This window comes from Hyla sarda, chromosome 1, assembly GCF_029499605.1.
Source record: "Hyla sarda isolate aHylSar1 chromosome 1, aHylSar1.hap1, whole genome shotgun sequence".
In the NCBI taxonomy this organism is placed as follows: Eukaryota; Metazoa; Chordata; class Amphibia; order Anura; family Hylidae; genus Hyla; species Hyla sarda.
Genome location: NC_079189.1, coordinates 292,805,725 through 292,822,409, shown reverse-complemented (window position 1 = coordinate 292,822,409; position 16,685 = coordinate 292,805,725). Strand labels below are relative to the sequence as shown.

General features: G+C 43.9%; 2 protein-coding genes across 6 annotated transcripts in view; one reads left to right on the top strand and one right to left on the bottom strand.

The window, feature by feature from the left end:
• Positions 1–833, bottom strand: part of POLR2E (RNA polymerase II, I and III subunit E) — a 51,693-nt gene extending 50,860 nt beyond the window's left edge. Inside the window, exon 1 of the mRNA XM_056517678.1 lies at positions 700–833. Coding sequence (XP_056373653.1) covers positions 700–756 — 57 coding nt within the window. The 5' untranslated portion in view covers positions 757–833. The remainder of the gene's footprint in view (positions 1–699) is intronic.
• A 52-nt stretch (positions 834–885) lies between these two features.
• The window catches only part of LOC130267574 (THAP domain-containing protein 5-like), a 33,110-nt gene continuing 17,310 nt past the window's right edge, over positions 886–16,685 (top strand). The window contains exons 1-5 of one of the 5 annotated variants that reach the window (XM_056517586.1): positions 886–1,017; positions 2,474–2,563; positions 14,409–14,703; positions 16,229–16,342; positions 16,433–16,509. In XM_056517586.1, the coding sequence (XP_056373561.1) occupies positions 2,493–2,563; positions 14,409–14,703; positions 16,229–16,342; positions 16,433–16,509 (557 nt within the window). In that variant the 5' untranslated portion in view covers positions 886–1,017; positions 2,474–2,492. Of the gene's footprint in view, positions 1,090–1,124; positions 1,234–1,717; positions 1,888–2,473; positions 2,564–14,408; positions 14,704–16,228; positions 16,343–16,432; positions 16,510–16,685 lie in introns of those variants that run through there. The other 4 variants (XM_056517577.1, XM_056517567.1, XM_056517601.1 and 1 more) reach the window with 4 other exon arrangements.

Sequence of the window (16,685 nt, the reverse complement as noted above, 5' to 3'; positions counted from 1 at the left end):
AACACGCTGTGTAGGGATGGACCCATAGACAGTACAGTAGTGAGGAGGCCGCTTCTCCACATAACACGCTGTGTAGGGATGGATCCATAGACAGTACAGTAGTGAGGAGGCTGCTTCTCCACATAACACGCTGTGTAGGGATGGATCCATAGACAGTACAGTAGTGAGGAGGCTGCTTCTCCACATAACATGCTGTGTAGGGATGGATCCATAGACAGTACAGTAGTAAGGAGGCTGCTTCTCCACATAACACGCTGTGCAGGGATGGATCCATAGACAGTACAGTAGTGAGGAGGCTGCTTCTCCACATAACACGTTGTGTAGGGATGGACCCATAGACAGTAGAGTAGTGAGGAGGCTGCTTCTCCACATAACATGCTGTGTAGGGATGGATCCATAGACAGTACAGTAGTAAGGAGGCTGCTTCTCCACATAACACGCTGTGCAGGGATGGATCCATAGACAGTACAGTAGTGAGGAGGCTGCTTCTCCACATAACACGTTGTGTAGGGATGGACCCATAGACAGTAGAGTAGTGAGGAGGCTGCTTCTCCACATAACATGCTGTGGTGAGCTCACTTGCGGACTCTCTATAGACAGTGATCTATAATATAGCTATACGACGCCTGTAGTCCCCGGTAGGAGCTGGCAGTCTATTCTTGGGGACCTCCGGGTAGTTCCGCCTCCCGCCATACTAACCTGCATGATGGTCTTCCGAATCTTCCATAGCCGGTAAGTCTCCTCCTCGTCATCCATGGCTGAACCCGGACACTGGCGACCTGCTGCGGAATAGCACTGCTGCCTCCTCTCTCACCACGAGGCCTTTCCTGCTACAGGTGTCTAGCACACTGCCTGACGGCCACTAAGGCCCCGTCCTTTTAGAATAGCTGTCCTGGCTATTGCCTTTTTATTTTACTGCGCTTTGACTGCATTTGAGCCGACTCCCAGTACTAGGAATCTCCCGGTGTTCAGCCCCGTGACCAGCTCCTACCAGGCTGCATTGCAGTTGGTAGTAGGGTGAGTATGACCCACACTGACCGTCTATGAAGGAAATGTCGCCACTGATGGTTTCCGGCTGCCATATTGCTGGTAGGTACAACCGCAGTGTACGCACGCAGTGTGCGGCTGTACGTAAAGTAGTACGGCTACGTCAGCTCACCTACCGTTATGGTTCCTTACCTGTCTTCAGACCTTTCTCCTTAGAATATATTTAGCGTTGAGAATACTACTTATGTATAAGAAGCCATTACTTATGAGCAGGCCGTCCCGGCTTAGTTGTCATACGTTTTATAGTAATGTGTCCAGTAGGTCGGCTACAGGTGGAATGTGCACTGGTCTCGTCCATATACTAGAATGATAGTATTCGTTCACACTGTGCGGTTTTGTTTTGAATATTGAATTCACATTGATGATCACAATCTAAACAAAACCTCATGTTGAACATGGTACAAAAACACAGTGTGAACACATCCTATAGAAAAAAATAGTTCCTGCTACTCACTAACCAGTGTTTTCCAAACGATGTATCTCCAGCTGTGCAAAACTACATTTCCCAGCATGCCCGGAGAGCCGAAAGATGTCTGGGCATGCTGGGAGTTGTAGTTTTGCAACAGCCAGAGACTCGCTGTTTGGAAAACACTGCTGTAGACCAGTGGTCTTCAACCTGCGGACCTCCTGATGTTGCAAAATTACAACTCCCAGCATGCCCAAACAGCAGTTGGCTGTCCAGGCATGCTGGGAGTTGTAGTTTTGCAACATCTGGAGGTCCGCAGGTTGGAGACCACTGCTGTAGACTGTAGAAAATTAAGAAAATAAATAAAATCTGAGACTCCTTGCCCCTGATCACACAACAAGTGGCTGAGGGTTCTTCCTGGGTGTTTGGTACAGGTAAGGCAATGAAGTAACATCACGCCTCTTGCTCCTGGCTACTGACATCTTCAGCGTGGCAGTGCTGAGGTCATGGATACACCTAAGAGTGGCACTAATGCAGAAATCTTGGGCTCTTGATGCCCAGTGTTAGTAACACCACTTGCTGGCATAGTCAGAATTGTGGGCCCCTGAGTGGTCTAACCAGGCCTTCAGGCAATTGTTAGATGAGCAGTGTCAGGAGGTATCCCTCCGCCTTCTTATCCAGAGGGCTGGTGGCTTTAAAGGGGTTATCCAGGAAACGAAAAACAGATCATTTCTTTCAAAAAACGCTCCCTGTCTGTCTCCAGGTTGTGTGGGGTATTACAATGTGGCTCCATTCACTTCAATGGAACTGAGCTGCAGAACCACACCCAACCTGGAGACAGAAGGGGAGAGGTTTTTGAAAGAAACTGGCTCTGTTTTTTATTCCTGGATAACCCCTTTAACCCTTGCACGTTCACTTTCTTTCTAGCGTCTTTTCTGGATCGATAGGGGGTGATCGTGACAATTAGCCTTGCCCTGCTGTAAAACTTAGAAATATATATATTTTTTAAATTCTCCCTAGGTTTGCAGTTAAGACCAGTATGCCGATGACCTGTGTGGCATATGGATGCAATAACCACTTTGTCAAAGGATGTGGAAAACAATTCTTCAGGTAACAATTTTTATTTCCAATCTTGTGTATTCCTGTATCAAAAGAATTGGGGTATTCTGCTGTCAGCACTCCTAGAGCCATAACTTTTTTTTTTTTTTTGTCAACATACCAATATGTTTTTTGTTTTTTTCAGGACGAGTTGTATTTTTTACAGGCTCCATTTTGGGGTATATATGGCTTTTTTTTCCTTTTTGATCGCAATTCTGACAATTCATATATATATATATATATATATATATATATATATATATATATATATATATAGTTATTTAAATAAAGGTCAGGTTGTTATGGGGATAGTGATACCAAATAGTATTTTTGTTATTTTTTATGTTTGATATAAATAATTATTTTGTAAGAATTGAATGTCTATTTTTTGGGGGTGACTCACAGCTGAGTAGGTGCAAATGCATAGCATAACAGGGGGTCTTCATTAGGCCACCTGCTATTATGGAAACCCATTTGTGCTTCGGTGAGTGTGTCGGCCAGGTGCCAATGGGGTAAAAGATGTCCAGAAACCATCAAGATTCCATAATCATAATTTGACCTTGGCATCTAAGGGTTTAAAGGGATTAGAGGGTTGTCATCACAGCTAATGTGTAAAAATGTAGTCCACTAAACCAATGGTTGTGTTTTGAAATGCATGAATTACTATGCTATACCAGTAATAATAGGCTATGCTAGTGAAATGGGTCTCTGCTTGTTGAAAAGGTTTCTGTACAATAAACTGATCAAGTGTCCACCAGCTGGAATCCCCAGTGATCAGCTGTAAAGGTGCCCATACACATGAATGTTCTGCCAAGGGGGCAGGAGGCGAGGTAAGCTCTGGTGTCAACTTATCTCCCCAAAAACAAAAGAGTCAGGCAGTTGGACATCCACCATACACATTATACAGTCACCAGTTCTGCCAAAATCAGTGGGTGGTGCCAAAATTTTAGTAATGTGCCTGTTGACCTTAAGTTGTGGCGAAAACCTAGCAGTAACGGTTAAACTTTCCTTCAGTGCCAACATAAGGGGCACACAGGGGCCACAGTGGTTGGCCATTTTGTATATAATGGGTGTGTCCAGGTGTAAACAAACAGTTTTCAAAGGTGTCCAAACAAGAAAAAATAACAGACCAACAGTTAGGGCCCATTCATACTATGTATTTTCCGATTGGAATTCCGCTCCCGAATTTAACTGCAGAAAATATGGTGCGGCAACCTCCTAAGGCTAAGTTTCTACTTGTTTCTTTGTCCTGCGTTTTTTGGGTTGAAAAAAACGCATGAAAAAAAAGCCTGAAAAAACGTCAGTGCAATTTCCTGCATCTGGCGTTTTTTCTGCCGTTTTTTCTGGCATTTTTCATTTGTGTGGAAATTGCACCTTGGCAGGTTTTTTTGGTACCCAAAATTTGTTGGGTACCAAAAAAAAAAAAGGGTTGCAGTAGTGATGGGGAAAAATATGTATTTAACGAAATTTATATTTTTATAACTACATTTTAATAAATTTTTAATAAAGTGTGTGTGTTTCACTTTTTTCTCTATTTTCTACATTTTTTAGGTAGTACTACTACTCGCAGCATGGAACAGACTGTTCCACGATGGGAGTAGTAGTACCAGTATTAATAGATCGCCCCGGGTGTCAGTCGTGACACCGGATGCGATCATCCATAATATAGCAGAGATGCGGAGCGGCTCTCTGCAGCGCTCACATTTCTGCTCTGTGCTCCGGCCAATGATGTGAATAGAATATTTTCCGCCCAGAGTGGTGATTGGCTGCAACCATCCGGCCAATCACCACTCTGGGCGGAAAATATTCTATTCACATCACTGGCCGGAATACAGAACAGAGATGCGAGCACTGTATAGAGCCGCTCCACGTCTCTGCAATAGACAGGACAATCGCATCGGGTGTCAGTAGTGATACCTGCTGTGATCTGTTCTTACCTCTGCTCCATACTGGGAGCTGTAGTATCTGCGTTAATAGACAGATCGCATTGAGTATAATTTGTGACACCCGCTGCGATCTGTCTATTAATGTAGGTACTACAACTCCCAGCATGGAGCAGTGTGTGCTCCATGTTGGGAGTAATAGTACTTGCAGTTAAGGAAAGATCACAGCGGATGTCACTCCTGACCCCCAGTGTGATCCTACTGTATAATGTATGGATGCTGCCGGCGCTCTCCTATGGTCCCCTGCACTGCCGTATATATATATATATATATATATATATATATACATCTATTCATATTTCCCACAGACAGTTGTGATTTGCTGGAACCATCTGGCTAATCACAGCTCTCTGCGGGGAAATATGAATAGGTGTATATATACGTCAGTGCAGGGACCATAAAAGATCGTCCGCATCTATACATTATACAGGAGGATCACAACAGGCGATCTGTCTATTAGTACAAGTACTACTACTCCCATCATACAAAAGAGAACAGGGTGCACACCCCTGGATGGAACCTGATGGATGAGATAGTGAAGAGCCCATCAAAACGCACCTCACCTATGCGAGTTGTGCGAATGGAGGCACAACACTCAATGCGCTTGATCAGGAATCCTGTAATTGCGGCTGCTGCGGCTCCCAGCGTCCAGGCGCAAATAAAGATAAAAGGAGATCCAAGAAAGGGAGATGAATCGCGCTGCCACAAGAAGCCGGAACGGCTTTTTGTGTGCAATAAACTTACCCATATATACTTCTTGTGGCAGCACGATTCATCTCCCTTTTTTTTATCTCCTTTTATCACTACTCCCATCATGGAACAGTGTGTTCCATGCTGGGAGGAGTAGTACTACCTAAAAAAAATTAAAAAAATTAAGAAAAAAAGTGAAACACTTACACACTACATTTTTATTATTGTCAGCTAAATTTTTTAGGTCCCTGCCCGCCCACATACCGTATATGCTGGCGTATAAGACGATTGGGCGTATAAGACGACCCACAACTTTTACACAGAAAATATAGAGTTTGGGATATACTCGCCGTGTAAGACTACCCCTTTTTCAACACACACCAAAGAAAAATTTAAAAAGCATTAGATCTGATTTCAATATGGTAATTTTAATTAAAATAAGTATGACATGCTCTTTGCCATCAAACATGTAAAAATAAAACAGTGCAAGTGGATTAAACTTTTCCTAATTCACTCTTAAGCTGAAAGGAAGAGAAATACAATAAACCCATGGGAGCTGCCATGCTGTCAACCAAACTGGAACTGATAGTGATAGGTGGAAGATAACGAACAATAGAGAGAGCAAGTCCCTGGGAGTTAGCAACGCCCATCATAACTGCTGGCATGACAGATTCCTTTTAAAATCCTTCAAAATCCTCTTGTTCTTCATCTGATATCATGAGTACATCAATGACATCTTGTGATACATTTGTAAGGCAGTCATCGTATGGATCGAATTCAGTATCAGATGGTGTGGTTTCAGCTTCGGCTTCATCTTCATCTTGCCACAAGTAGTCGTCCTCCATACCATCTAATGAATTTGATATGCCACACTTTTTGAAAGACTTGATTAATGTTTCTGCATCAATATCATTCCAGGCTTTTATGACAAACTGGCACAAAACATCCAACGGTGGAGCACGCATGTTTCCTCCTTTTGTGAATGACTTTTCGCCACTAACCATCCATTCATTCCACTGTTCTCGCATGCGATCTTTAAATGGCTTGTTTAGGCACACATCCAGTGGCTGTACCAACGATGTCAATCCTCCAGGAATAACTGCTGCATCTGTGTTTAGTCTTGCAAGCCTTTGCTTAGTGCTGGGGGTTAAATGAGCCCTGAACATATCCCACACCAGTAGACTATGTTTTTGAATAAGTCCACTTGGTCGCCTGCTCCATACATTATCGAGCCATAGCTTTTCCCCTTCTTCATCCATCCATCCTTTTTCATTCACATGTACAAAATAACCAACAGGGAATTTGAGTTTCGGCATTGTTTTGCGTTTAAAAATAATCATTGGTCTCAGTTTGGCACCATCAGCTGTGCATCCTAGTGCCACTGTAAAACTGGACTTCTCACGTCCTGTTGTTTTAATTAAAACAGTTTTTTCACCTTTTTGATGGACAGTTTTACTTCCAACCATATCAAAATTCATTGGAGTTTCATCCATATTTCCAATACTACTTAACGCATAGCCATGTTTAGTGCGCTGTTGTATGATGTATCGATGGAAGCTATTTACTTTGCTATCAAGATCTGCAGGTAATTTTTGTGCAATTTTTGTCTTTTGTCTCAGTACCATATTATATCTTGCCATGAATCTACTTCACCAGGATGCAGTGGCCTTAAAGCTGTTGCTCCGATCTGGGTTAGATTTGGCCCACTGAAGTGCAAACAAACGTATTTTATTTCTTGTCACTACATAACCATTTTGGCAATGCTCATTCACCATGTCTGCTACATGTTTTTCGAGTTCAGGCCAATGTGGGATGCCTCTTCTTAATGCACACTTACCCCTTGGCATACTATTTAATGCTTTTTCATTTGCTTTCCAGTCCCGAACCATCTTTTCTGTCACTCCATATTGTCTTGCAGCAGCGCAGTTATTATGTTCCATCGCAAAGTTTACAACTTTGAGTTTGAAACTGGCTTCATATTTCTTTCTTCTTGCTGGTGCAGCCATGATGGGGTTTTGACTGTTGGACATTTTTACGCTGTACTTTATGTACTAAGACTGTATGAACAGGTACAGATTCTGGTGTTGTACTGTATGTGGTACCCAGGGATGGCAGTGGTACCCAGGGATGGTGGTGGGATTCAGGGATGGCAGTGGTATCAGGGATGGTGGTGAGATGCAAGGATGTACTGCTCTTGGAGACAGGGAGGACTGGGCAGGCAGGGAGAGCTGACCATTCCAGGCAGGCTTTGTATACAACAAACAGCCAATCACTGGTAAGGTACTGTACTGTACATCACTTGCCCTGATTGGTTGGGCTGGTTGTTGTATACAAAGCCTGCTTGGATTGGTCAGCTCTCCCTGCCTGCCCAGCCCTCCCTGTCTCCAAGAGCAGTACATCCCTGCATCCCACCACCATCCCTGGGTACCTCTGCCATCCCTGAATCCCACCACCATCCCTGGGTACCTCTGCCATCCCTGAATCCCACCACCATCCCTGGGTACCACTGCCATCCCTGCATCCCACCACCATCCCTGCATCCCACCACCATCCATAGCTACCACCGCCATCCCATGGTACCACCACCATCCCTGCATCCCTCCACCTTCCTTGTCCTCCCTCCCTGCCTCCCAGACCCTAAACATGTGCCACCTATACCCTGAACATGTTTTTTTTAATGTTATTCTTCATATTCACATATGCACATCTGCGGCACCTGTCATGATTTGCATATGCATATATGCAAATTCCTGACAGATTTCGCACATGCGCATGTGCGCCGCACTTAGATACATCGCACGGAGATCTCGCACATGTGCAGGAGCGAGATGCGAGCGGCCGCGAGGATCCCGTGTATCCACACCCGCCGCATGAAATCTCGCACATGCGCAGGAGGAAGATGCGAGCGGCCGCGAGGATCCCGCGTATCCCCGCCCGCCGCATGGAGCGAAATGCGAGTGGGAGGGAGGATCTTGTGCATCGGCACAGAGCGGCTGGGAGGATGGCGGTACAAGGGGCATACAAGGTACTGCAGCGCTCGCCATACCGTATAAGACGACCCCCCACTCTAGAAAATATTTTCTAGGGCTCAAAAGTCGTCTTATACGCCATGATATACGGTAAATTAATCCCTGTTTTAAAAATTTATAAAAATTTTGTTATAAAAAAGATACATTTCCTTAGATACAATTTTTTCCTTCACTACTATATCTTTTTTTAGTTTATTTTTTTAATGGTACCCTATGAAATGTTATTAAAAAAAGGTATCTCCAACACTTTTTTGGATAGCTAAAGTCCAAAAAAAAAGAATATAAACCGCCTGAAATAATGCCATAGACTTCTATGGGAGAAAAACGGCACAATTTTGACAAAAAAATTGCCAGTGGCTCAACATGCTGCGATTTTGGAAAACCACCTAGGAGCTGAAAAAGGCCCAAAAAAAGAGTGGAAAAACGCCAAAAGGATAAAAAAAACGCCAAAGTGAAAAACGCCAAGTGGAATGAGAATTTTGCAATTTCTCATTGATTTACAGCTAACATCTGGCCACAGTTTTTTTTGGCCGAAAAAACGCCATGCGGCAGAATTGGCGTTTCTCTTGGCAAAAAAAAAAAAAAAAGTACAAACTTAGCCTAATGCTTTCAATTGTGTTCTGCTCCACCATTCACGCTATTGAGGAAGATCATGTAAATGCTGTAGTCAATCAGCAGCCTCAGTGGTCACTCTTTCTGCCCATCCCGAACATGTGCCCATCAGGCATCCTCCGCTCAGGGGCAGCCTTAGGGTTAGGGCACCTTGTGTGGATTCTTCTTTTCCTCCCATTTTCCACCCCCCACCCCAAAAAAAAAAAATCGAAATAATGCTGTGGTAGTCTTGGGTGTTGCGAGATAGTGTAGGGTATATTGATGTTAACTCTTAATTGTCGTGATGCCAGGGTGAAGTTTCCTTAACGTAATGGTCCTACCACCAACCGTCCCACAAACGGCAGGGAGAAATAACGGAATGTCCACAGCAGATTTTATGCAGGAAACTTGAAGTAACTTTACTGCATATTTTATGCAACAGCATGGAACATAACATTCTTTGAGAGAGAGAACCGTAATACAGGTTCCTCACAGGTTTTCTGGGACTCCGGGATCAATGAGCTTGGATTCTAGCCACTGTGCTACTATTTTTAGGAGATTTGAGTTTCTACTAGTCACACAGAATTCTGTAGATTGATCTTGGATAACTCACGGTTTTGGCGCTGCTGGGTATTAGGCTTCAGGCCTAGCTTGAATTGATGCTGAAGAGATGAGATGCTTTCTTTAATGTACAGGTCTTAAGAGAGAGAATGTAGTGGCTGCAGCCCCTTATATATTAAGGGGGTGGGACAAAGCCCATTGGTCAACAGAACCTGTCAGTCCTGACCCAGTGAACTCTGGGTATCACATGACCCAAAGGTCCTTTAAACCATAATACAATTTAATTAAAGGCACATGACCTCTAAGGTCCTATACAGAGGTATTCCTATATAACATATTAAATATATATATATATATATATATATATATATATATATATATATATACATTAAATACCATTTATATGAGGCGACTAGGGGTTAGCCCTACAGGAGAGCCCTATTGACATGGAAAGACTCTGGCTGAGGGGACTTTGGACAAAGGGACAGGACTAAGTCCTGTAACGGGACACCACAATGCAATTAAGACATACTGTTCATGCTTGTACATGAAGTCCGGTCGGTCACGTTATGAAGAGTCATAGCATCATCACAGGAGCTATGGAACAAGACTGCTAATGCCACTGGTTGGCTCCAGTAGTCATTAGTTTTCTGCTCCATGAGAAACATCAGGGTCACATGCTGTACTCCTGGCATCACCATGGGACCCATGATGCCAAGGGTTTAGCGCTTGACCGCTGAGGCAGCTGATTTGCTGCAGAAGTCATAAGGAACAGTGGGGTGCCAGCCAGAGCCTGAATGGGGGATTGGCACAGGATCAGTGAGAAACTGTTGGTTTGTTAATTTATGTCATTTGGAGTCTTGGTCTTTTAAAAAACTTTTTTATTTTTTATTTTATTTTTTTTACAACCTAAATAACTTGTTTAACCTCTTAAGGACGCAGGGCGTATGGATACGCCCTGCATCCCGAGTCCTCAAGGACGCAGGGCGTATCCATACGCCCGTGGGAATTCCGGTCCCCACCGCTAGCCGGTTGGGGACCGGAGCCGGATGCCTGCTGAAATCGTTCAGCAGGCATCCCGGCATATCGCCCAGGGGGGTCATTATGCCCCCCCCCCCATGTCGGCGATCGCCGCAGATCGCTGGACAATTCAGTCCAGCGATCTGCGGCGATTCCGGGTCAATCGGGTCTCCAGTGACCCGGTGACCCGGAATTACTGGCTGTTCGGGGCCGTCTCTGACGGCCCCGAACAGCCAGAGCCTGCAGGGGTGAGGTGGCACTGATGCCACCTCACGATCGCCCTGATTCGTCGGCCGGATTACCGGCCGACCAATCAGGGCGCCTGCTGCGGGCGTCACTCCCGCACCCGCTCCGCCCCTCTTCCGGAGGGCGTGAGCGGGTGCGGGAAGACGACCCCGGGTGCTGGGGACCCCGATCCCCGGCGTCCATGTTGGGATCGGGGCCCCAGGAGCGACGGCGGCGGCGAGGGACAGTCCAGCGATGAAGCAACAGCAGGAGGTGAGTTACAGCCTCCTGCTGTTGCTTAGCAACAGCTCCCAGCATGCAAAAAGGGCATGCTGGGAGCTGTAGTTATGCAACAGCAGGAGGCAGACCACCACAACTCCCAGCATTCCCTTATGGGCATGCTGGGACTTATGGTTTTGCAACAGCTGGAGGCACATTATTTCTATGGAAAAGTGTACCTTCAGCTGTTGTATAACTACAACTCCCAGCTTGCACAAACAGCTAAAGTGCATGCTGGGAGTTGTAGTGGTGCATCTGCTGGTTGCATAACTACAACTCCCAGCATGCCCGTTTGCTGTCGGTGACTGCTGAGAGTTGTAGTTTTGCAACAGCTGAAGGCACACTGGTTGTGAAACTTAGTTTTTTTTTTACCTAACTCAGTGTTTCACGACCGGTGTGCCTCCAGCAGTTGCAAACTACAACTCCCAGCAGTCACCTTACACCATGCACCGTACATGCTGGGAGTTGTAGTTTTGCAACAGCTGGAGGCACACTGGTTTTGAAACACTGAGTAAGGTCACAAACTCCGTGATACATAACCAGTGTGCCTACAGCTGTTGCAAAACTAAAACTCTCAGCATATACAGTCTGTCAGCGCATGCTGGGAGTTTTAGTTTTGCAACAGCTGGAGGTCCCCCCCCAATGTGAATGTACAGGGTACACTCACATGGGCGGAGGTTTACAGTAAGTATCTGGCTGCAAGTTTGAGCTGCAGCAAATTTTCTGCAACAGCTCAAACTGCCAGCGAGAAACTACTGTGAACCCCCGCCCGTGCGACTGTACCCTAAAAACACTACACTACACTAACACAAAAAATAAAATAAAAAGTAAAAAACACTACATACACACATACCCCTACACAGCCCCCCTCCCCTCCCCAATAAAAATGAAAAACATCTGGTACGCCATGGTTTCCAAAACGGAGCCTCCAGCTGTTGCAAAACAACAACTCCCAGTATTGTCGGACAGCCGTTGACTGTCCAGGCATGCTGGGAGTTTTGCAACAGCTGGAGGCCCCCTGTTTGGGAATCACTGGCGTAGAATACCCCTATGTCCACCCCTATGCAATCCCTAATTTAGGCCTCAAATGCGCATGGCGCTCTCACTTTGGAGCCCTGTCGTATTTCAAGGCAACAGTTAAGGGTCACATATGGGGTATCGCCGTACTCGGGAGAAATTGGGCTTCAAATTTTGGGGGGTATTTTCTGCTTTTACCCTTTTTAAAAATGTAAAGTTTTTGGGAAAAGAAGCATTTTAGGTAAAAATTTTTTTATTTTTTTTACATATGCAATAGTCGTGAAACGCCTGTGGGGTATTAAGGTTCACTTAACCCCTTGTTACGTTCCCCGAGGGGTCTAGTTTCCAAAATGGTATGCCATGTGGGTATTTTTTGCGGTCCTGGCACCATAGGGGCTTACTAAATGCGGCATGCCCCCAGAGCAAAATTTGCTTTCAAAAAGCCAAATGTGACTCCTTCTCTTCTGAGACCTGTAGTGCGCCAACAGAGCACATTTCACCCCCATATGGGGTGTTTTCTGAATCGGGAGAAATTGGGCTTCAAATTTTGGGGGGTATTTTCTGCTTTAACCCTTTGTATAAATGTAAATTTTTTTGGAAAACCAAGCATTTTAGGTAAATTTTTTATTTTTTTTTACATATGCAAAAGTCGTGAAACACCTGAAGGGTATTAAGGTTCACTTTACACCTTGTTACGTTCCCCGAGGGGTCTAGTTTCCAAAATGGTATGCCATGTGTTTTTTTTTTTGCTGTCCTGGCACCATAGGGGCTTCCTAAATGCGGCATGCCCCCAGAGCAAAATTTCCTTCAAAAAAGCCAAATGTGACTCCTTCTCTTCTGAGACCTGTAGTGCGCCAGCAGAGCACTTTTCACCCCCATATGGGGTGTTTTCTGAATCGGGAGAAATTGGGCTTCAAATTTTGGGGTGTATTTTCTGCTATTACCCTTTTTAAAAATGTAAAACTTTAGGGAAACCAAGCATTTTAGGTAAAAAAATTTTTTTTTTTTTTACATATGCAAAAGTCGTGAATCACCTGTGGGGTATTAAGGTTCACATTACCCCTTGTTACGTTCCCCGAGGGGTCTAGTTTCCAAAATGGTATGCCATGTGGGGTTTTTTGCAGTTCTGGCACCATAGGGGCTTCCTAAAGGTGACATGCCCCCCAAAAACCATTTGACGCTCCTTCCCTTCTGAGCCCTCTACTGCGCCCGCCGAACAATTAACATAGACATATGAAGTATGTCCTTACTCGAGAGAAATTGGGTTTCAAATACAAGTAAAAATTTTCTCCTTTTTACCCCTTGTAAAAATTCAAAAATTGGGTCTACAAGAACAAGCGAGTGTAAAAAATGAAGATTGTGTATTTTCTCCTTCACTTTGCTGCTATTCCTGTGAAACCCGTAAAGGGTTAAAACGCTTACTGAATGTCATTTTGAATACTTTCGGGGGTGTAGTTTTTATAATGGGGTCATTTATGGGGTATTTCTAATATGAAGACCCTTCAAATCCACTTCAAACCTGAACTGGTCCCTGAAAAAAAGCGAGTTTCAAAATTTTGTGAAAAATTGGAAAATTACTGCGGAACTTTGAAGCCCTCTGGTGTCTTCCAAAAGTAAAAACTCATCAATTTTATGATGCTAATATAAAGTAGACATATTGTATATGTGAATAAAAAAAATAATTATTTTGAAAATCCATTTTCCTTACAAGCAGAGAGCTTCAAAGTTAGAAAAATGCAAAATTTTCAAATTTTTCATCAAATTTTGGGATTTTTCACCAAGAAAGGATGCAAGTTACCACAAAATTTTACCACTAAGTTAAAGTAGAATATGTCACGAAAAAACAATCTCGGAATCAGAATGATAACTAAAAGCATTCCAGAGTTATTAATGTTTAAAGTGACAGTGGTCAGAATTGCAAAAAATGGCCGAGTCCTTAAGGTGAAAAAGGGCTCAGTCCTTAAGGGGTTAATGCAAGACAATTACTTTACATGTGAAGTTATGCTGCCTACTTATAGCTACTGTGCCCTATTCTTTATTTACGTGAAGTTCTGTCCCCTTTCTGCCCATCCCTCTGTGAACTCTGGATAGCGCTGCCGTCCAAATGATGGCTGAACATGCATATGACCACTCGGCTATCTCCACCCACGGCTGGCCTTAGGGTAGATGGCACCCTGTGTGGAGTTTAGGTCAAGTCTGCCATTAAAGTGTAACTGTCATTTCAGAAAACTTTTGACAGGTCATAGAGACATGTCAGACATTTTCATTGGTGGGGTCCAGGTGCTAAGACCCCCACCAATCGCAAGAATGAGCAGGGAGAAACACTGTTGAGAGTCCTGCATGGCAGTGTGGACATAGCGACAAAAAACAGTGCTTTTTTCCCACTAGTTCTAGTGATTGGTGAGAGGTCTCAGCACCCAGACCCCCACTGAGGAAATGACCATTCCACATGAATTATAACTCTCAATTTACAAAATGTAAAAATCTTTCTTTCCTTAATAGGTTTCCAATGAAGGATCCTGACCGTTTGTCCAAATGGGTTTCGGCTATAAGACGTAAAAACTGGAAGCCTTCTGCATCCAGTAGAATCTGCAGTGATCATTTTACTGAAATTGACTACATGTTACGTCCAGGTGCCATGGTCCCTAGACTTCGACTAGATGCAGTGCCTTCTGTTTTTGATGGATTCCCAAACCACTTAAAAGAGCGACTTGAAAAGAAAAAAACTTTGACAAAGAAGATAGATGAACAAATTATTGTGATTGGTAGTAAAAATGGAACTCACGCTGCTGTTCAGGTACCAGATATATAGTCATTGTAATTTTTATAGGGGCTAGATGTCTGCACTTTGTAATATTCTTCAGCTGTAAAAGCAAGGGCAAAGAATATAAAAGGATATTCAGGCCATAGACATTTAATGGGGTACTCTGCTGCTTAACAAACTGTTCCCGAACGTCATGGCCCTGTCAATTCATGACGTCACGCCCCGCCCCCCTCAATGCAAGTCTATGGGAGGCTGTCACACCCCCTCCCATAGACTTGCATTGAGGGGGCGGGGTGTGACGTCATGAGGGGGTGGGGCTATGACATCACGATCTCCCGACTCCAGCGCTCGGAACAGTTTCTTCCAAACGCTGAGAGGAGGAGTACCCCTTTAAGGTGTGCACTGGAAGAACAGACATGCCAATTTGCTATCAAAAGTTAATGGATGAGATCCTGGGGATTTCTGTTCACATGTGTGCACAGCCCTCTCTGTTATGTAATTTGGTAGTGACAGGAACAGCCATCTAGATATCTGTTCTTCTAATAGGATAGAATACCAATAGTGAAATTCCTCACCTACTATACATTTATGACATATCCTACAAATATGAAAGAAAACAGGATTTAAAGGTTTATGCACTATGAAACAAAAAAACTGTTAGAATTATCAAGGTACATTCCAGACATATGGTGTGAAATGCAGCACCTAAACGTTATTTTATCCTTTCTGTAGTGAAAACTCAAGTGACACACAGACTACTGGCGAGCTATTGGTGGATTTGTGCTAATGAACAGTAGACAGTCTGAACAGGCAGAGCTTCACTGTAAATCATAGCGGGATACAACATCAGCCTGACAAAGGTGCTGCCGCTAATCATTGCTTGTTCCCAGCACAGCTGCCCTATTTCTGGCCATCATATAACTCTGCTATAAAGGCTAGATCTTTAATTTGCAGTTCTCCCAGAGCTGGTGGGTCATGCTCCCTCCTCCCCGCTCCATAGACTTGTACGTCTTGTTTTGCAGACACAGGACAAAGCAGAGCTGATTTTCAAAGACGACAATTTTAGCAGCAGGAGGGGAATGTGGGGAGGAAGAAAACAGGTTACTAACAGGAAAAAGGAGCATTTGTTTCTAACAAGATATATTACACAATTTGTTATATTGTTATATTAACTTGTTCTATTGATGTTTGTGGAATGACAGTATCTATTTAAGTTACCTAGCATCTAAAAACATATCCCCTATCCGCAGGATAGGAAATAAGTGTCAGATCATGGGGGGGGGGGGTTCCGACCGTTGGAACCCCCGCAATCTCCTGTACTAAGTTTTTAATTACTAGATAACCTCTTTCAGCCCACAAATGAACATCTAACCTAGTTTGTGTACGTTTCAATTAAGTACTACTACAAAGGTAACCGTATTTCTATTTTCAGTAGTCGGAGCAACATCATTATGGTATAACTATAGCATACACTAACCTCACTTGATAAGACATTTTCATGGGCAGATGTTACATATATTATAGTTTATATATATATGTGTGTATGTTTGTTTTGCAGACCTCATTTGAATCCATAGAACCAAAGGACACAAATGTATCAGCACAAAATTCTGAGATTAATGTAAGTCGAGTCTCAACACCAGAAACTAAACAAGAGACAGTGGTTAAACAGGTAAGGAAAGGAAGAGGGAGGGATTCCACTACTCGCTGTTAGAAGGTTTCATTGAGTACCACAATACTCTTGTTTTCTTTCTATAATAAGATGGATATGATTCAGTCCTGTGCAGTCCATGGGTGCAGTAACACTTCCTATGAAGGATGCCAACAACAGTTTTTCAGGTAACTGATAAATAGTTAATATAAGTATCTGTATTTTATTTCTTCATCACATTACCGCTCAACCCATCACCTGCTGAGGCAAGACATAGCTGCGGCGGGCGATTATCTGAGCGCAGTTTGTCACATTGGGCACCAAATGCAGAAAGAAGACCAGAACTGTTGCTGCAGCCCGGACA